Here is a 23,041-nt window from a genome sequence, read left to right as displayed (position 1 = left end):
TTAAGAAAAAACAATTTTAAATAATTAAAAGCAATTTGAAACAATTTAAAATGATTTAAGTTGACTACTATATAGATATAGATATACACTTTGCATAGATTGAATCATTTTAAATTACTTTTCTTGACAAGGGCTAGCCCTTGTGCAGCTGCAGTGTCAAACGTATTTCAGATTTTTTTTTATTGGATAAAAAGTAGCAGAAATCAGAGAATTTTTATAGCTTGAGCGGCATTTTGGAAACAAGTTAGTAATATCTTGAACCAATATTACCCAGTGTCTAAAGAGACGATCTTAGCGATTACAGAAAAAAAAAAATTTATTTGAATCAAGTAAATAATTTTGAAGAATTTCATCTTCTTGATTTGAGTAGAAAAAATTCTTAAACTAAGAAATTTTTCTTGGTTTAATTAAATTTTACTTAATTCAAGAATTTTTCTTAAATCAAGAATCTTGATTCAAGACAATGAAACTCTTAAAAATTATTTTCTTGGTTCAAGAATTTTTCTCTTGATTCAAGTTAATTTTTTTTTCAGTATATACAGGTATATAAATTTCTCCTAAATAAAGTAAAAGCGCTCTACTATTCCATAGATTTTTTAATTATCTATTTGCTAACAGACCGTTTTTTTTTAAATATTCATTTTTTTAAGAAAAAATGATGAATCTGATATACCTTTGCTACTGTGAGTGCGACAAAGATAGTATGATTTATTTTGATGGAGTGGAAGGAAAAAAAAGATGGGATCCGTTCTTAATTCAAATGAAAGAAATTTTTGGATGAAGCATAATTTTATTTTATTTGAAAACAGTAAAATGCTTCGTTGAAATGAATTTCTTCTCAAAAATTTTTTGCTCATCTATAGTTTTGATTCATTGATTCGCGAGTTCATTTCTTGAATTAAGAAAATTGAATATCTTGAATCAAAAGTGAAATTTTAATCATTTATCACAAAAATAATTATAAACCCTTCTTTATTACAGAATTCAGTGAAGTAATGATATTTCGCGGTAGTTCTGCTCATTATTGTTTTAATATACTTTTAATAACATTTTCAAACCTAAGAGTTATTGATCCATTAAAAGTAAATAATATTTCAAAAATCCTTTCAAAATACCCAGTATTGGATGAAAGAAAATTATTGACCAATGAAGTTTTCTTAAATGACTCAAGCATCGTTGATTATGAAAAATTATTCAATGAGACAACAATATTTCCACAAACAAAAATCAAAATTAGTTCATCTGTGTACCCAGTAAATTATAATTTTCTTCTGGAAAATGAAACGACCACTGTTCCATCATCAGCATTAGGTTATCAAGCAGAAAATTCGAACACAGTCTCTGAAATTAATAACATAACTTCCAATAATGGTAAATTCAACGATTCAGTGAACAGAGAGATACCTGAACCGCCTCTTTCTAAATGCGATGAAGATTTTGTTGATAACGATACAAATGATAATAGTAATGAAGAAAATAATGATGGAGGCAATTCGATTTTCAAGTATTCTACAGGTATAGATCTACAAAGTATTTCAGTAAAACCATCTATAAAATAGCTACTGAAAGTGGCACAATAATTTTTTTGGTGTTTTATTAAATTTAAGTTAACAAATATTAATTTTTGACTTCTATTGAATAAAATCTCCTAAAAAGTCGACATTTTTTTTTGTAACGCTTAGATAACCCTATGTCAATTATCTATAATCTTTCCGCTATTTTGGAACTCAGAACTGTCAATTTTTTTTTTTTATTTTTTATTATTAGTCAAAAAAAAGAATTGATATTTTTTAAAGATTATTTCAATTTTTGATGAAATTCGAGAAAAAAATTTATGATTGTTAAAAAAAATTCTAATCAGTTTTATCGGTTGAGATATTGTGAGCCGTACTCTCTAAATACTCTAAACTACTACGTTTCGGTTGGCACTTCAAATTAATAAATATTCACGTATTTGAGTGAATTTTCACTAATTCATCTTTAAAGAGTACCTAATATTAAACACATCAAAAATCCTATTTTAGAAATTTTTTTTTACAAGACATAACTCTTAGACCTCATTCAATTTTGAACCGCTTAATTGCATTTGATGCAAATATATATAGCACAAATAACATAAATCAAGTCTTTATTCTATTGGTTGAGAAATCTTGCCTCTAAAAATTTATAAATAATTTTTTCTTTTTTGATTATCTTTGAAACGGCTCGATAATTAACTCAAAAATTTTATAAAAAAGCGTTTTAACGAATTTTTTACACCGCTAGTATAATCTTTTGAGTTTCAATTTTTTTTTAGAATACAATTTGGTCGTTGGAGATTTATTGATAACGAGTTCAAACGATTCATCACTTACCGTAGAATGGAAGCCTCCGACCAATTCGAGCGATTTTGAATATTACATCTTAAAATGGACTGGAGGAAGTAGCACGAGCAAATGTTATACAGCCAATACAACAACCAATTATACAATCACACATTTACAATCTTGTACTAAATATGTTGTTAGTGTCTCACCTGCAAAAACTAATAATACTGGGCAAGATATCACTGTGATTGGTATAACTAGATTGATAGGTAATTAAAAAATTTTTTTCACATTAATCGTGTAGTTTAGTTGGTCACTTTCGAAAATTCGATTTTGTTATTTTTACATTTTTTAAATGTATATTTATCTAAGAATTTTCGGGGGTGTGTTAATAGTTTCGGACAAAGGCTAGCAGATTAAATTTTGGTAAGGTTTTTTATGATTTTTTATTTAAAGAAACTTAAAACGCGTTTTTCTCAAAACCCGTAGGCCGATCTTTCTGAAATTTTAACCACATATTGAACATATAAATACTCACAAAATAGAAATTACCATCATGTTAAAATATTGATTTTTACTATTTTTAGGTAGATTTCTTTAGAAATCTATCTGTTGTAGCCAGTCTAATGTCGTAATTTTAAGAAAATTTTGTCATAATATGTTTCATTTCATCGAGTAATGTCGAAAAATGACATTGGCTTCAAAGTTTATAAATGTATTTATGTATATAACCGATCTTTATGAAATTTCGTGGGCTCATTCTGTGGATCAATACTAAGATCAAGTTTGAAGATAAGCAAAATCGGCCGGTTAGTTTACAAGTTGAGGGTGTTCGAAAATTTTTTTTATTTTTCAAAAATTTTGAATTTTATATTTTATGGAAATAATTTTTCAGATGGAAAAGATAGATGAAATCTATTAAATTTATCTCAAACTTCATTTAATTATCTTCAATTTAAGCTATTATTCGTCGACTTTTGATACTTTTTTCAATTTATTTCATAGTTGGGAAAATTAAAAAAAAATCAAGAATAAATTAATTATTAGCTTTTATCATCAAATAACTTTAATCTGCTACAAATCCTATTTTTTAAGTAAATGTCTTTGAATATCTATTTGTTGTAGTCGGTCTCATATCGTTATTTGCAAAAATGTGATAAAAAATAAATTTTAGGATATTGTTTTGCCTTTTAATAACGTGTTTTTTTCAACATTCAAACAAGAAATCTACCTATCCATGTCGGGTGGGGCTGAATGGCGCTTTTATTTTGGTTTTTGTTACTTAAAATTAACAACAATTGTTCAGAATTAATATCAATAGTCTTTTTTGTAGCCATTGTCATACCGAATCTAAAACACTGCGGCTTATAAGCTGTACCGAAATATTGTATAAGAGCTGATCTGCTTCCAAATTATGATACTCCGTTTAAGTACAAATTTTTTTTTAAATTAAAAAAAATTAGGAAAACGGTTGACCCTGAAGGCCATCCCTGCAACTTCCCGCTAATTCCATACTTAAGCGCTTAAAATTGCACCAATGACGTTTTTGAGCTCTTCGAGCTTAAAAATACAATTTATGGGTTATTTTGAGCTCTCCGAGCTCAAAGAGATTGCTTTCCTATGCTTTTGAGCTCTTCGAGCTCAAAAGTCTGATAGAGATTTGATAAGACACTATTTTTTGAATTTTTAAACCGCAATAACTTTTGAATGAATAAATCGATTTTCACGCGGTTGGCAGCATTCGACGCAGTTTTTCAAGCCTCACAAAGAAACTCAAATTTTGAATTGATTGCGCTAGGAATTTCGGAGTTATTCCGAAAAAACACTTTTCGGTTTTCTTTCGTTCACGATATCTCTCGAACGAATCAACCGATTTTGACCGGACTGGTGGCGATCGACGTGGTTTTTTGAGGTTAAGAGCTGATTAGTTTTTGGAATTGAACCATCAAGCCGTTTAAAAGTTATTCCAAAAAAACCACATTTGAAAAAAATTTTTTTTTCAGCTTTTTGAAGATTTCTCAAAATCTATTGATCTGAATCGGTCCAAATAGTTTTCAAAATCTAAGTTTGGTCAAGCTCTTTCGAATGGCACCAACCGCGATGAAATCGGTCAAGCCGTTCAAAAGTTATAAGCGGTTCACATACTTTCACACACACACACACACACACACACACACACACACACACACACACACACACATACAGACACCGTGACAACCTCGCGGGGATAGTCAGGGAAGCTTCCTGTGATCTTCAAACGTCGAAATCTGATGAAAACTCGATTTTTGCAAAACGGGGTGAAAACAATAACTTCCCGATTTTTGAAAATCTTCGATTTTCTTAGCGGGAAGTTAAAAATTAATAAAAAATATCTATTTTTGTAATTTTAGACTCTATTTATCATCCTTAACAACTTTTATGAACATATATCTTTTGTAGCAAGCTCACAAGGAATTCCCAAAAATCGACTATTTTTTTAGCCAACGAACTAGACTACATTTATAATGCTAATTATGTCCGTTTTTACAATATTAAACTAATAACGTGGATTTGTATTTTGCAGTTGACAAGGATCAGCTGAATTTAAAAATCACCGGGAACAGTACTGATTGGTTAGCAATTAGTTGGTATATACCAGGACGTGATGATTGTATAATAAAAAATGTGATAACATACTGCCATACAAATCTATGCGAGGAAGCTAACGTTACTCAAACTCTTTACAATGCCACTAATTTATTACCGTGCACTACATATCATTTCTCAGTTTCTCTTCATGGAGAAAATGGAGAATTTGGTAGTACTAACATTTCTGGAGTGACTGGATTTTTGAGTAAACTATACTAGAAATATTTCTGCCTTAAAAAAATTATTCCTAGTAAGCGATAAAAAATACAACTTTAACTATTTCAGAACCAAGTGCACCATCCTCTGCATGGTCTTTACCGCAAAATGATTCTTTGATTATCTTTTGGAGCAAACCAATTGGGGCATCTTGTGTGATCTTGTATCGAATAACAATATACCAAGATCACCCATATAACAATGCATTCAAAGAAAATACGACCACTGGATATCAAATAATGTTTAATAATCTGCAATCATGCAGTGTTTATAATGTTATTATTGTTCCCATCGATCAGTTCGGAAATGACAGTAGTCCTTATATTTTTTATTCTAACAAAACGTTAGCTCCTAGTAAGTAATTTATATCATTTTGACTACCTTTCTATTACGGAAATCGTATTTCTTTTTTTAGTTTGGGAAGTTATTCTTCCCAGTTCAATTTTCAAAAAATGAATTATCAAATTATAGCTGCTAAAAAATCATTGTCAAATTTTTGAATACAAAGAACTAAGTATACACTAATGAAAAAATTACGTTACTAAGTAATGCCAAAAGGCATACTTCAAAACATACGCTTTTTTGTCTCGGCAGAACTAAAAAAAATTTTTTTTTTCACTTAACTTGGGAATGTAAAAAAATAAAAATCTAGTTAAAAAATACAAAAATAAAATTTGAAGCTAATATGGCGTATATGAAAAAAATAATCGAAATAGCTTCTAATGACCTCAAAGCGTTGATTTCTAATGAAAAATTGAACTGAAAAACTATTACAGCTCAATTTTTTGAAGTTTTCGATTTTTTTAACGAAAAGTTAAAAATTTTTTTTTGATTTTTTCCAACGAATTTCCACAAAATACGAAAAATTAAACAGTTCAAAAAATTGTGATGTGTTAGTGTTTTCAATTCAATTTCCAAAAATCAATTTTTCTGCGATTTTTAAAAGCTATTATGACTATTTTTTTATATCCTTTTAGCATTATTAACGCAAAATGATCTTGATCCAAAAAATTTGTCTAACAATATCCGGTTGTCGCACTTAAAAAATTTCTTGTTTTGAATGTCGTTTTAGCACGATTAAAAAAACTGAATATACCTTAAAACAAGAAAATAAGAGTGGAATTTTAAAGAAAATATTGTTTTGAATCAAGTAGTTTTTTTTTCAGTATAATAGTTAAATTATATGTTATACGATTAATTAAATATTTTACTCTAGTCCCAGAAGTTCCTCTGTACCTGTCATCAGATCCTGGAAAGAATGAAATAGCGATTGCATGGCAATTAGATATCAATGAATTCAACAATTGTGGAAATATGAAAATTTTGACAGTTTGTAATTATAATAAAGTTCTTGGTTTGGGCTATAATGGAACTAACAGTAGTTCCTCCATAAATATTACTGAAGAATTTATCCAGAGAATAATTACTACCACAATAAATTCTCTTTCACCACACACTGAATATGAATGTTTTAGTATAACTTCTAATGATCGTAAGAACAGTAGTAAAAGCGATCCAGTTTTATTAAAAACTTCAGAAGACAGTAAGCTTCATTTTTATTCTTCATCAATTTTTTTAGTTGTTATATAATATCAGGATCAAGATTTCAATTTGTTGCAGTATCTACTTCTCCAGAGTTATCCGTATTTAATAACACAGATAAAAAATTTTCATTCATTTGGAAACTACCAGTCTATCTACCAGGCCATATATCAAAATTTGAAGTTAATTTTACGTGGTATTATAAATTTCATCAACCGATATGGTGCAGTAATTTTTCAGGCAAGAGTGAATACAGTATTATTCTCAACGGGAGTACATCGTCATTGTCATATGAAAAAGCATATCCATTTTCTAGCTACCAAGCGTCAATTCGAGCAAAAACGCTGGCTGGTTGGGGTAATTATAGTGATAGTGTGTCATTTGCAACACATCCTGGTGGTAAGTAGAATCTGATTTTTGAACTTTAATAGTTATAAATATACTTTCTCTGGAAAAAATTTATATATTCAATTATACCATAAATACTCACATCTCATGTAGTGTCGTATATTAACAGAAAAAAATACTTCTTAGAATTTATATTCTTGACAAGATAACGTACATTGTTGAAAATTTCCAACAATGTACGTCTTCATCTGGAGAATTCTTTCTGGCCTGAAGAATTGGTCGAATTGATTACAATAATTTCTATTTAATTTACTTAAAGCTATTAGTTTTTTTTTGTTTATAATAATGAAAACAGATTTTGATATTTTTCTGTCAAAAAATAAAAATTAGAATAGTTTAGTTTAAATGGCTACATTTTTATTATTTACAGTAGAAGAGTGATCAATAATTTACAATGTCTTTTTTATACATTTACACTTATTGACTTATAGACAATTATTGACTTAACAATCTTAAATCTACGTTACTTAAATGATTAAAAATATTTCTTATGACTAAATCAGGTAATTCCATATAAAAAATGTCATACAACTTTTCAGCATTTTTCACTAGTTCCTTTCTTTCAAAGGCTCGTCGTAATTTTTGAACAATTATTTTACCATACAGTGGGAATTCCAAAAATATTTCAGCTTCGTCAAAACAATCATCTAAATGTGTAAATCCAACAGCTAATCCATGTAAGGTTTTTTCTAGCACACTATAATAATTAAAATTTGTTTTGCTCATTCTCTTAGATTTTAATTCACTTATTTCTTTTTTGCACTTCTCATGGAATGATTTAAAAAAATCACCATCCACAGCTCTCAAATTTTTTTTACTTACAAATATACCAGCTACGGATAACTTGAGGATATGGTTCTCGATTAATTTGATTATTGCTAAAGAGTCATCCACGATCAAATTTTTAAGAGTCAGGTCAATGTTTATCTTCATGGCGATGTCTAGCAAACTTGAATTTCTATCATTAATCACATTGATATTTGTCCCAAAATTCAGTAAATATTGCAAAATATTAATGTAACTGAACCGAACTGCCAAGTGAGCTACTGTATCACCATGCAAATCGGAAATGCCCAAAAAATTATCATAATTTTTTGAAAAAAGTTTGAGAATGTCGACGTTATCGTATCGCATAACTGCTTTGAACTCCAACGTGTACTCCTGGTCCTTGATCACCTCGAATTTGGCTCCATATTTCTCCAGGATCTGGAGAATTTCAACTCCAGAAATGGAGTCGTTGGTCGTTGCAGCTAGGTGTATAGAAGAGTATACTTCATCAGAACCTTCATGAATGATAGCGTTGTTCTTCAAAAGTAACTTGACTAATCGGATGTTTCTTCCATAAATTGCCAGGTTCAAAGCAGTGTAGTTTTAATTCACATTGTTGAATGTAGTTGGAGAAATGTCTGCATTGACATTAGCACCGGACATCACGAGGAACTCGGTGATGTCGTAATTTCTACAATAAATAGCCAGGTGAAGTGGTGGAAATAATGGATAATGAGGTCGTGTTAAGTTGATTTCAGCTCTTGAAGTAATTAACTTCTTTACTACGTCCAGTTTTTGTTCCTTAATGGCTGCGTGGAGCGCCGTTAACAAAAATTTAGTAGTGTGATTCAGGTTGACTTTTTTTTTCAATAACAAATCAATGAGTTTTTCATCGGAATTTATAATTGCGTACTGCACTGATAGAAGGATTTCTTTATAGTTAAAAATATTTGTTAATATTTAACAAATCATTTATTAGAGACCACTTTTTAGTATTAAACAAATATTTCTTAGTATTTAAAAAGATTTATTAATATTTAATAAATGAATATCAGATTTATTAAATACAAACAAATCATTTTAAATACTAAGAAATATTTGTTTAATACTAAAAAGTGGTCTCTAATAAATGATTTGTTAACTATTAACAAATATTTTTTGGTACAAAAAAAATTCTTCTATCAGTGTGTAGAACACTTACTTCACTATATTTTTCACAAGCAAACACTGCGTTAACACTCATTTCGCCGGATTTTACTAACTTCTGGATTTTCTTTAAATTGATATCGTTGGATGCCATTTTATTTGAGATAGCGATTATAAATCACAATTATATATGTGAGACTTGAAATTTCAGGGTTTGTACTTGGAGATGTTTGCACTTCGAACTTTGTCGTAAAAATGATTTAAGTTCTAGAAGCAATTCAGAAGTTAAGCTCTCTCGGCTCCCCACCTCAAAACATTTATTAGGGCCTTACCTATTTCTACTGTAATCAAGGCTTGCCATTGGTTTTGCTACTACTGTATGGCGGGGGAATATATTCCCCTCACTCCTATAGGAGTGAGTAGTAAGAGCAAGAGAGAACCGTAGCCAATTCATCTCCCATTAAAAAAATTTATAAAAAAAACATGTTAAAATATAAAAAAATATATGGACATGAATAAAAGAAATTTTTTAAAAACTAACTTTTAGCTATTTTTCGAATATATTTCACACAGTTTAAATATATATATATATATATATATATATATATATATATATATATATATATATATATATATATATATATATATATATAAAATATAAATTAAAAATTTATCGATACCTAAGAAGTTTTCAAAAATACATATATTAAAATTTAAAAAAATTAGGAAAACGGTTGACCCTAAATACCATCCCTGCAACTTTCCGCTAATTCTATTGGCAGGGTGCGGAGTATATGGTGGGGAGGGCTGGCGCTGACTACCACTTTTACGTGTAAATCTTATGGGAAGAGCATGATTTAACGCTAATGGCGGCCACTGGAACTAAATTGCTCCGTTTGATTTAACATAGAAAAAGCATGAAAATTGAGGGCAGTACCATCGTGCACCTAGCCAATACTCAAAATTGCACTTATTACGTTTTTGAGTCCTTTGAGCTCAAAAATATAATGTTCGTGTCATTCTGAGCTTTCCGAGCTCAAAAGTTTGATAGAACTTTAATAAAACACAATTTTTCGAATTTTCAAACGGCAATAACTTTTGAATGAATGAACCGATTTTTACACGGTTGGCGTTATTCGACGCAGTTTTTGAAGTCTCATAATGAACCTTAAAGTTTAAATTGATCGAACAGAGAATTTCGAAGTAATTCCGAAAAAACACTTTTTTAGGTTTTTTTTCGATAACGATAACTCACGAACGAATAAACCGATTTTGACCGGGCTGACAGCGATCGACGTGGTTTTTTGAGTTTAAGAGCTGATTAATTTTTGGAATTGATCGGTGAAGCCGTTTAAAAGTTATTCTAAAAAAACCACATTTGAAAAAATTTTTGCTGGTAGTTTTTTTGAGATTTCTCAAAATCTACTGTGTCGAATCGGCCCAAATTATATTTATAATCTAAGTTCGGTCAAGCCCCTTCGAATGGCGCCCACCGCGATAAAATCAGTCAAGCTGTTCAAAAGTTATGAGAGGTTTACATACGGCCACACACACACACACACACACACACACACACACACACACACACACACACACACACACACACACACACACACACACACACACACAGATCATTGCGGAAACATTCAGGGAAGCTTCCTAGGAGCTCAAAACGTCATCATCCGTTGAAAACTCGATTTTCGAAAAACGGGGTAAAACCAATAACTTCCCGAATTTTGAAAATTTTCAATTTTCTTAGTGGGAAGTTAGATATTTTGCGGCAAAAAATTCCATCCCAATTTTCTAATTAATTAATTATTATAACAATTATAAGCATTGTATTTATATGTGAAACATATAAAATATATATAAAAAATTTATGTGAATACTCAAATGAAAAGTCTTGATGAGTGTAATATCGAGCTGAGTTTGTATATTTATAAATATCATTAGTTGACAAGATACAGTGTCACAAAATTTTCCGACTCATGGCTTCAGAGTTATAGCCAGTACAGGTTTTCTTGTTAACTTGAATTTTTGGAACGTTTGTTAGTTAACAGAAGGATAATTTAGTAAGGAGGCCCGGTATAATTAGTCTGGCCCTAACTGCATCTGCCTGTTACCTCGGGGATTAGACCTACGTGAAAAGGTAAATGAGGGTTTTATTGTATGTCTAAAAATTTTATTGTATGTCTACAAAATCGCTTAAGACTTACAATAAATTATATTAAGGTAATGAATACAAATAATAATTCAAAGGATCTACGTCAAGTAAGAAATTTCACGAGTGGCTAATTACCAGAATTAGAATATTAAGATAAAATACTCCGTAAAATTGCAAGTAATGCTGACATACATAATTTTAGACGATAAAATTTTAAGTAATAAATGATATATAAATTTTACGACAACAAAGCAAATTTATAACAATAATATGTTAAACAAAAAGTATAGTTATTAATAATAAAATGAATACGGGATATTAGTATAAACTTAAACAATGACTGTAAGTAAATAACACCGGTACACAAAAAAAAAAAAGTGGAATGTACTTTGGACCGGACCTACCTACCGACATGTATTTCGACCCGTTAAATCCGAATTTCAAGTCTATTTGGCCCGGTCACCCTCTAGTTTTGAGTAAAATGCAAAAAAACCTCAAAAAAAAAGGAAAAAATTGCAGTCACAGCAATAAAAAAATTTTTGTGGACCCGGATTACATATGATTTTAATGTATATCAATTTACTGGATCTAAATCTAAAAGTTAATTAGCCCGGTGAGCCGTCCAAATTTAAAAAAAAAAAAAAAAAAAAAATGGAAAGCCCAAAAAAATTGCAAAAAATCATGAAAAATTGAAGTTTTCGAAATAATAGTATATTGTGTGACTAGGGATGAAACAAAACGATTTCAGACCAGAGTGAAGTTGCCTGCCCGAGCGAAGCGAGGGCTGGCATCACTCGGTCTGAAATCGTGTTTCATCCCGCGTCACAAATGATATTTTTCATATAAGTTGCATTAAAAATGCTAGTTTCAGTGTCTGGAGCCAACCAGAACTACCTAGATAGTTTCAGATGAACAGCGAAAATACCATTTTATTATGAAACTTATAATAAAATAGAAAGTAATAGTTTATTTTTTACCAAACATTATTCGTAAATTGACAAGTTTTTTTTTATCATTCTTATTTATGCTTAATAACAGAATTATAATATGTCAGTACAGTTTAACGGTTAGAATGACAATTATAAAGGTATAAAATAAACAAACAATTGATAGGATTGAAAATAAAGCTGCAACTTCACCTCACGGACAGAAAATCGTCATTTTCTGTCCGCCGGGAAGAAATAATTGACACCTGTCCGGCACAGTTGCATTGGTCTGAAATTGTCTAGTTTCGGTTGGCTCAACAGGCATTGAAACTCACATTTTCAATGCAGGTTATATGAAAAAATTTTTTCTGCTCTCCGGCCGGAAAGTGGCAACTTTCTGGCCGCTGCGCTAAACAAAGTTGCCACATTCCGGCTACGTCGAGCAGAAAAATAGTATACACACCTTGGCCAGTAAATAAGAAAGCCTCAGATCACATGTTTGTCAACCTCGGCTTCGCCTCGGCCAACAATTACATGTGATCTGAGACTTTTCTTATTTTACTGGCCTAGGTATGTAATATACTATTTTGGACTCAGATTATGATTTTCATGTACTTTGTTCCGCTGAGTTTAAATCTAAAGTTTTCTTCTCCCGTTAACGTTTTAAAATTAAAAAAAATCTAAAAAATCGGGAAAATTGCAGTTACGAATATGAAAAAAAATCTATAAAACATGATTAAATACTTTTACAAATATATTTATACGAATGGCTGCGCCTATACAATTTGACAATTGGATATTACCATAAATTTTAAAAATATTAAATTTACACGGTATTTGGTGTAATTTTCACACGAAAATTTGTACGACGATTTATTTACACTACATTTTTTACAATGTTTATAAAAAAAATCGATTATTTAGAAATTTTGAAATGGCTATAACTTTTAAACGCGTTATTCGATTCTGACTTACTTCGCAGCATTCGACGCAGTTTTTTAAGTTAAAAAATGCTTCTTTGAATACTGGAGATGATTAATCAAATATTTTGAAAGTTTTTTCGAAAAAACTTAAAAAAAATTTTTTTTTAGTTTCTATTTTTTGAAATGTATCTTTGAAATGGCTCTACCGATTGACTTCGAAATCTTAATCAACTTGAAGTCTCAATGAACACTTTAGAACGCCGTATCTTTTATCTCTATTGTTTGATTCGTTCTAAAGATATCATCGTACGACAAAATTTTGTTTACAAACACACACGCGCGCACGCGCATATACATATGTATCTAATGAAAACTCGCATTCTCAAAACTGAACCAAAATTTATAACTTCCGACTTTTAAAAATTATTAGTATGTAAAACGGGAAGTTAATGAAAAGCTAATTCGTAAAATATAAAACGGACACCCTAATGTCCATATTTTATTGTGAGATTATGCATTTTCCTATCAGGTCTTTAATTTAGTCTTGTCAATTTGCGTTATTTAAATACGGTTTCATTGTTTTTTGTTACCAGCACCAGGACCAGTATCTAATCTCACCTATATTTTCAAAAAAGTCTCTGATGATGCTACCAATCTCGAAGCTTTTCTATCGTGGGGACTTCCTTGCTTTATAAATGCAGTAAAAATAGAACATTTCGTAGTTACTGGAATCGGAACTAGAAACAATTTTCCAAATCACGATTTGAATGCAACCATCATGTCACAAATATGTATTGATGATATGTGCACGGTCAAGTTGCAATTGAAGGATGAATATACGTACTATTTTTCTGTAGCTGGAAAGGTTAAAGATGTTAAATCTTTAGGAGTTGCAGAAGAAATCACATTATTATACCCAGCTGGCGGTAAGTGTACAGATAATTAAAATTTTTATTTTTACTGATTGATAGAAGTTATTAGTACCCTGATAGCCAAGTTGGTCGCAACTTTCCGTCGATTTACTGCCGCAACTTGTCACCAAGTTGACGGCAAGTCTTGGAAATGAACTCGGTTGTTCACCAAGTTGACACCAAGTTGTCGGCAAAAATTGCTTTCGAAACTCTTTCGCACCAAGTTGACGACAAGTTTCTCAAGAAATTTGGCGACATATTGCGACAGTAGATTGGTCTTGTTTTTCTCAGAAACTTGTAGCCAACTTGACGCCAACAGTTACAAATTCGGAAGTTGACCGCAAGTTATCGCTAAATTGGTGGCAACTATCTGACACCAACTTGGTTGGTCTGAAACTGTGGTTATCAGGGTAGCTAACCAAGGAGGGTTTGACCCCCCGATAAAGTAGATTTATACAGTGCCGTCATTTGGGTTTATGCCTTCTCAATTTAAAAACTTTTTATTAATAAGCTATAAATATTCTGAAGACGATCCGGATAGTCCACCAATTGAGGCTAAACTTATAATTCTTTAATTTGCCAGTTCGAAAAAAAAAAAGTGAAATATGGAATACTTAATTGATTTTACCGGTTATATTATGCCAAACTAATGAATATCAATTCAATGGTGTTTATGAGTGTGACTATCATTTATTTAAGCTTCCGTGACGATTACTAGTGCATCTGTTATTAAGCAAAATCTTGAGTATAATGGACGTCGTCATGGAATTAGCTGGGATGTCGGTAAAACTGCGTATAATGTACTTGGGGGAATTTTTAATAATTTAAAGTGTTATTTGAGCTATTTATATGTTGAAGGTAAACAAAAGAAAGAATGGCTTGAAAAATTAATTGATGATCCATCTGTTGTGATCATAGATTTAACGAAAATGCGTCATTATGTGAAATTATGTGAAGTTATATGAAGTTATCTCTTGAACGAATCGACTGAAATTATGTGAAATTACATGAAATTATGTGAAGTTATCTCTTGAACGAATCGACTGAAATTGTGAAATTGTGTGAAGTTATCTCTTAAACGATTCGACTGAAATTATGTGAAATTACATGAAGTTATGTGAAGTTATCTCTTGAACGATTCGACTGAATATATATACATATATATATATATATATATATATTCGATTGAATGTATACAAAATTCATCATCACATCAAATAAGTGCATATCACATCAACACCAAAGCTGATACACGGCAAAGGTATCAGCTCTGCTGTTGGGTGGTAGCATTTTGACCTCAAACAATCAATCAACAAATCGATGATAATCCCCCAACAGTCGGTAAAAATCGATCACCAAATCGATGATAATCCTCAACAGTCGATAAAAATCGATGATAATCCCCAACGGTAAAAATCGATCAACAAATCGATGTCAATCCCCAACAGCCGGTAAAAAAGAACACAAAAAAACGACCTTCGATATCGCAGAAACACCAACAACAAACGTCGATAAGGCGGAAATCCAAATATCGGCACTGTAGAAATCTACTTTATCGGGGGGTCAAACCCTCCTTGCCTAGCTACTGTTATTTATAGAGTTCAGGAAAAAAAATCTTGAAAAACAGAAAATAAATCTTTTTTTGCTTGGCGGGCAGAAAGCGTCAACTTTCGGCCCGCTACGCTAAACGAAATTGCCGCTTTCTGCCTTCGTCGAGCAAAAAAATAGCATAAACTCCACGGGAAGTAAATAAGAAAGCCTCAGATCACATGTTTGTCAACCTCGGCTTCGCCTCGGCCGACAATTACATGTGATCTGAGACATTTCTTACTTTACTTCCCTAGGTGTGTAATATACTATTCCTCCTCTCCGGTCGGAAAGCGTCAATTTTCCGCCCGTCGAGCCGAAAAATAGTATTCTCACCACGGGCAGGAAATAAGAAAGCCTCAGATCACATGTTTGTCGACCTCGGCTTCGCCTCGGCCGACAATTACATGTAATCTGAGACATTTCTTACTTTCCTGCCCTAGGTAAGAAAAATACTATTTAACTATCTTGGCTGAAGTACAATTTGTTTGAACAGAAAAAATTTTCTTGCTTTAAGAAAAATATTTATTTCGGCCGAAACTATTTTGGTTTTTCTCAAAAATTTTTAAGACTCCAGCAGACCTTTTTTATGTACTTATTGCTAAGTCGATAAAGTATTTTATTTTGCAGTTCCATCAGATCCAAAAACTGAGTACCTTGATCAAATTACGATTGATCCTTACAAAACTCGGAAAACAACGTACTCGGCAACAATTTTACTACCATTGTTTCTGAATACTCATGGTGAAATAAGATGCTATGCCGTAATCGTTGCAAAAGCTGGATTTAACTATGGAAACTTTTCTAGAAATGACTTGAAAGCTGGAGAATGGCCCTCGATAGCTTCTTGGATTGAATCTGCACAAAAAGGATTCACAATACCTTATCAAGCGTCTAAATTTTGCAATGACTCGCATGAGCGTAAGCTTACGTTAATATTTAATACTTGCCAAGGTAAACCCAAAAAAATCTCTTTTTCTATTTTTGCGCAGCACATGTCGTAGATTATGGAAAGTTAAAGGCTATAAAATTTCAAATTGGTGAAGATATTGAAACTTGTCCTGAATTGTCAAAGATTAAAGTGTCGTATTGCAATGGTCCTTTGAACCCTGATACTTGGTATGATGTCAGGATGAGGGCATTTACTGATGGCGGATATCGAGATTCTAGAATATTTCAAATTAAAACAAGTAAGTTAGTTATTGTTATTGTTATTATTTATGAGTTTTTAATAATGTTACCGGTCAATGTTTCATTTCCAGACGCCGAATTACAAGTATCCTTAATAATTGGATCGATAGTTGGTATTTTATCAGTAGGAGTTCTTATCACTATATTTTTACTTGTAAAAAAATGTTCAGTTCAAACGTAAGTATGCAAAAAGTTTAAATAATTGAAGAAGCTTATGTGTTGTTTACATGAACTTTAGTTAATTATATGTTTATTTTAATAGAGTATTACGGCGATTATTAAACTCAAATATGCCAGGATCTCCAGTTCCGGCACCATTTAACCGACGGAAGTTCATAATTCACTGTCAACAACTAGCTGACAATCCCGGGAAACTCAGTAATGAATTTCAATTATTGCAAACATTGAGTTTAGACTTACAAATGCCAACAAATGCTGGATGTCTTCATGCGAATAGAAAAAAAAATCGTTATGCTGATATTCTTCCTTGTATGATTGATAATATTCTTTTGTATCTATAAAATTAGAGGTATTATTTTATATAAATTAATTAACTTTGGAATAATTTCAGATGACTTTTCAAGAGTTAAGTTAGATATTATCGATAATGATCCAAATAGTGATTATATAAATGCATCATTTATAAAGGTAATCCATTTTTTACATTATATAAATTTTTTTTTTCTAAATGTAAAAATTTTCGGATTTCTGCTACTTATTTAAGTAACTATGTAGTAGGGTGTGCCAAAATTCAATTTCCATGAAGAACCTTTGAAAATTGGAATTTTGAGTTCTACTTTTAACAGGAGCTGTGTTTGGGCATTCCCTGAGATCTTTTGGGTTAAGACGATTCATTTAATTTTCATAGAATTTTCAACAGGAGATTTGTTTGGGCACTTCCGGCCAAATGCAGAAATTTCAGCGGAATTGCCCATACAAAGCTCCTGTTAAAAATTTTATTTATTTATTTATTTATTTTAACAGTACATTGAACCCTACAGCAATGCTAATAATTGGGTTCCATAGAAAAGAAATGAATATAACAATTGTTTTATTATAGTAAAGCTTAAATATAAAATTAATAGTAGTAAGTCTATGCTTTATCTGATAAATTGATCATATATTATTTGATAGTAATTAACAATTAGATAGGATGCACTAAGTCAGTGTCCAATTGAGGAACAAAGTTTTGCAAGAGAGCCAACATTATTTATCGTGTAGATGTCAAGGCTGTTATCAATTTTATAAAACAAGTTAAAAGCATACATTAAACGATAAATAGGAGCAGATGCAGCGAAGTTAGTACTCGTTAGTGGAAGTTGAAAGGGAACATTACTTCTCCAGGTCGGAGTTCTGAAAGTAATTGATTCTAGAAGTCTCGGACAATCAACCTTGCCCTGTATCAATCAACCTTGCCCATTATGAAAATAAAATAAATCGTCTCAACCCAAAAGATCTCAGGGAATGCCCAAACACAGCTCCTGTTAAAAGTGGAACTCAAAATTCCAATTTTCAAAGGTTCTTCACGGAAATTGAATTTTGGCACACTCTACTATATAGGTATCAAAATATGTTAAAGTGCAAATTTTATCTTTCAAAAAAATTTTTTTGTTATTTTGAATAAAAAAACTAATTCTTAAGCCAAGCATGAAGTTCGAAAAAAAAACTAAATTAATTTATTTATTTGAAATAAAAAAAAAGCGCAACAACCGTTCGTCTTCAATAGTATATTACACCCCTTGGGAAGGAAAATAAGAAAAGCCTCAGATCACATGTAATTGTTGGCCGAGGCGAAGCCGAGGTCAACAAACATGTGATCTGAGGTTTTCTTTTTTACTTCCCAAGGGCTATATAATATTTTTTTGTCCGAGGAAGGAGGAAAGCGGCAACTTTGTTTAGCGCAGTGAGACCAAAGTTGCCACTTTCCGCCCAGAGGGCAAAAAAATAAATTTTTTGGATGAAAATAGTTTTTCTATCAGTGTAGAAGCTATATATTTATCTGTTAATTGAATCTTTTTTTTCCAAAATATATGTCATTGACCTTTATCAATTCTTATCAATTAAATTCTTTTGCAGGGATTTAGTAATGAAGAAGAATACATAGCATGTCAAGCGCCGAAAGAAGAAACAACTTATGATTTTTGGCGTATGGTAGAACAATATAATGTGAGATTGATTATAATGCTAACGTCACTCATAGAAAATAACAAGGAAAAATGTTGCCAATATTTTCCGACAATTCGTGAAACTTTTACATATGAAAAAATGTCGATAAGATGTTCGTCTGAATTTGACTACAGATCCTACACTCAAAGGACATTGGTTCTTCAAAAAGTTATTACTTATAACTTATGAGTCAATTCCATGTCAAATCGACCAATAGTTGGGATTGATCCCTTTTAATTTGAACGAATTTTTGGTCAAAAATTTTCTTTCATTATTGAACAAAAGTTTGCCAAAGAAAATAAATAAAAAAAATTTTTTTCGAATGTTTTCTCAAATCTGTCCAACTCGTTCTAAAATTTTGCTGTAATGATTTTTTTTCAAAATTTTTCTATAACTATAAGATGATCTTAATTACATTTTACTAAGGAACGTTATTTTTTGCACTTTTATTGATTGAAAAGTTCCAAAATTTCAAATAACTCAAATGTGGATTTCAAAAAATTTTTAATTTAAAATTAAAAAATTTTTATTTTTCACAATGTTTTTTTTTCTATAGCCCCAAATATTTTTTTTTAAGTAAACAAAACTTCATTTCTGTATCTGTAATAGTTTTCTAGACATTTGAAAAATAAAGTTTATAAATTGGAAAAATTTTCAATTTTTAATAAATTTTAGTCAAATTTTTTTTTTTTTTGGAAAATCTTTGTTTTATGGTAAAAGAAAATTCTTTGCCAAATTTCGTCCAAATTGAGAGAGGTCCATTGAAAGTCGATTCCAACTATTGGTAGATTTGACATAGAATGATCCTTATACAAATAATAATAGTGACGATGACTAAATTTTTTCCATAATTATTAATTTTAATAGGACGAAGAAAAAAGAATAATAGTCCATTTACAGTTCAAAGATTGGCCGGATCATGATGTTCCTGAAGATTTTGATGCTATGATTAATTTTTGTCAAATCATGAGACGCAATATAAATGCTAGTCGAAATTTAGTAGTTATTCATTGCAGGTAAGTATCTACTTTTTAACTGTAATAGTACGTATCTCTCCGATTAATTATTAATTCTTAATTACTGTTTTTAGTGCAGGCATCGGTAGAACCGGAACACTGATAGCGATAGATATTATACTTCAGCATCTGAAAGATAATAGAAAGTTAGACGTGTTTGGTACTGTTTATCGACTGCGACAGCAAAGAATAAATATGGTCCAACGAGAAGTACGTATATCAGTTTTTTTAAATTTATTAATTGTTTCTCTGTTTTTAAAATGTCAAATTATAATAATTAATTTGTTTTCATTTCAGAGTCAATATACTTTTATTTATAACTGCATAAAACAAGTATTGAAAAATCCACACTTTTCAAAAAGCTGTAAGTAGTGAATGCAAAATTTTATTAAAATATTTTTATGGCTTGCAACAAAAATTTTAATAATTTTTTTGAAATTTTTACGTTTTGAATATTATTAATGTAATAGTAGTAATAATTAAATAATTTTAGCCTCTCTTTACGCTGAATCGGTATCTGTTAAAATTTTGGGCGCTAATTTTAAAGGCTATCAATTATTCCAAAGTTGATTGTTTAATATTATGGCTACTATTTTTGTACTCTCACATTAAAATTTTAGAAAAACTTTCGATACAAATTTATTTAAGGGGTGACATGGGTTTCTTCCGGGAAAAAATGGCCTATTTTCATCAATTTTTTTTTAATATAAAAAATGAAATGTTTTATTCAAACTTTTTACGGTCTTAAAGATACATGATTGAGCGTATTCAGCCGAACTAAGTCCTGAGTAAACTTAGTAAGATATGTATAGTATAGTAGACAGATATATGTATAGCAGGAAATGCTTTGACTATACTTAGGCTAACTCAGGACTTAGTTCGGCTGAACACGCTCATTATAAAGGATTACTGAAATTTTGAAAAAAAAAAATATTAAAAACTCTGCCATTGTGACATAATTTCCGGTGAGCCTTCGGAAAAAAGATGTATTCGCGTAAACAGCAGATTATTTACTTCTAGCAGGATTATTTGAAGTGAAAAAAAAAATATGTGCTTTAGTTAAGACTTCAAACTCGGTTTTGAACGAAGGAAAAAGAATGAAAATAGGATTTTTGGCAGAAGTTTTTACAAAAAAATTAAAAATTTGGCTAAAATTTCACGGTATTTTTTTTTTAAATTGTTGTAATTGAAAAAAAAAAATATATCCTTCGTTCCAGACCTTGTAAATTATATCTCAAAGACCTGTCTAAAATTTCATCAAGATCGGTTCTCGAGAAAATTTGATCACCGTCTTTGAAAACATAGTTTTGAGAAAAACGCGTTTAAAGTTTTGAGTGACAATACAACAGCGCTTTGAGCGCGCAACTTCTTAAAACTGTAACTCCGAAACTATTATTCGGATTGATTTGAAACTTCAGGAAAATATTATAGAGATGTTGTAGAATTTAATAAGACAATAAAAAAAAATCGATTTTTTGAAGCCGTGAAAACCAAGTAACTCCTTAAACTGGGTCGGTATCAGTTAAAATTTTGAGCGCTAATTTTAAAGGCTATCAATAATTCCGGAGTTGATTGTTTAATATTATGGGTATTATTTTTGTACTCTCACATTAAAATTTCAGAAAAACTTTTGATACAAATTTATTTAATAGGTGAGTTTAAAAATTCTATTTTTTTTTTCTTTAGATAAACCACCGTATGGAAGTCAATGTGTGAGACCATCATATGAAGACAAAAGTGAACTGAAGCATAGTAATGTTTTGACGATAAATCAAAATGAAAGTATTGAACTTGATTCCGATGCGAGATAAATAATTGTGCACTATAATAGTAATTGTTAATTGTTCCTATTTATAATCTATATCAGTATAAAAATGGGTTTGTGTCCATACATTAAACTTTTTACCCAAAACAATTTACTGATAAAGCTTCACACGAGCGTGAGACGTTTTTGAGAATTGTTTAGACCTTACCGAGGCTACATATGGAAAGACCCAAGAGTCTCGTTAAACGTTTTTTCATAATATTTTTATTCCCGAGAAAAAATATTTATATATAATTATATATATTTATATATAAATTGGTTATATATGATTATATATGAAAAATGGCCAAATATAATCATATCTAATCATATATAATTATATATAACTATATATAATTATATATAACAATATTTAATTATATATTTATTACATCTAATTAATTATTGGGTTAATTTTATGAATAGAGTATTTAATATGGTCCTACGCAATTCTCTGTAACCAATTAAAATGCAAAAAAAATATCTAGATATAATTTTACGGCTATAACACCAGCGGTCACCCATCCAACTATTAACCCTGTTCAATGTTGCTTAACTTCGGTGATCTCCGTGCGTCTTGAAGTTTCTGTCTGCTATGTTGCTGTCTTACATGATAATGTTACTATATATAATAATGTATGATTATGTATAATTATATATGATTATATATAATTGTATATAATTATATATGTGATTCCATATATAATCATATATGATTATATACAATTATATATGATTATATAGAAAAATTTTTTCTCGGGTTAGAAAAACTTTTTCATAGATAACGATATATATGTATACATTTTACAATTTATAAATCTTTCAACCATCTGTTAAATATTTGGTTTTAGATCAGTATAATTATTTTATGTTTATCGTAATTTTTAAAAGTATGTTTTTTTTTTTTTATTAACTTCATATAAATACTTAATTTAAAAAACAACTAGAAATAAATTTTTATTTATAATTAATCTTCTATAAGATTCTTTGATTTTGGCACTGTGCAAAAGATGAAATAAGTTTTGTCACTAACAAATATAAGGTAAATATATGTGGAATGGTCATTTTTAGATTTAAGTATTTCGATTTTATTGTTTTATTGCACCTTTGTACTTAGCAGTAAGTATTTTTTCGAAAAAGTTGTAAATGAAGGGATTGAGAAAAATTCCCAAATAACAGATGTGTAGTTAAGATATTTTAGAAAATATTTGTATGCGTGAGAACGTAAGTATAGATTTTGTCTCGTGGCAAAAATGTACATTATAAGTACCGAGAGTGTAAGAACGAAGTATGACTGATGCGGGAGTAAGTAAATATCTAATTGTATGGGACTCAAGCA

At 30.3% G+C, this 23,041-nt stretch overlaps 1 protein-coding gene across 1 annotated transcript; it reads left to right on the top strand.

The window, feature by feature from the left end:
• The first annotated feature begins 995 nt into the window (after window positions 1-995).
• Window positions 996-21,935, top strand: LOC123263117 (phosphatidylinositol phosphatase PTPRQ). The gene is made up of 17 exons (XM_044725652.1): window positions 996-1,515; window positions 2,297-2,575; window positions 4,870-5,139; window positions 5,220-5,504; window positions 6,367-6,693; window positions 6,771-7,091; window positions 13,621-13,953; window positions 16,156-16,446; window positions 16,518-16,715; window positions 16,788-16,893; window positions 16,979-17,205; window positions 17,288-17,364; window positions 18,793-19,050; window positions 19,750-19,898; window positions 19,973-20,108; window positions 20,196-20,262; window positions 21,585-21,935. The coding sequence occupies exons 1-17, from the start codon at window positions 996-998 to the stop codon at window positions 21,707-21,709; spliced, it is 3,969 nt and encodes a 1,322-aa protein (XP_044581587.1). The 3' UTR covers window positions 21,710-21,935.
• The last annotated feature ends 1,106 nt before the right edge of the window (window positions 21,936-23,041 follow it).

This window comes from Cotesia glomerata, linkage group LG4 (genome assembly GCF_020080835.1).
Source record: "Cotesia glomerata isolate CgM1 linkage group LG4, MPM_Cglom_v2.3, whole genome shotgun sequence".
Taxonomy (NCBI): domain Eukaryota; kingdom Metazoa; phylum Arthropoda; class Insecta; order Hymenoptera; family Braconidae; genus Cotesia; species Cotesia glomerata.
The sequence above is the reverse complement of the archived record's forward strand: the minus strand, read 5'-3'. Positions and strand labels throughout refer to the sequence as shown.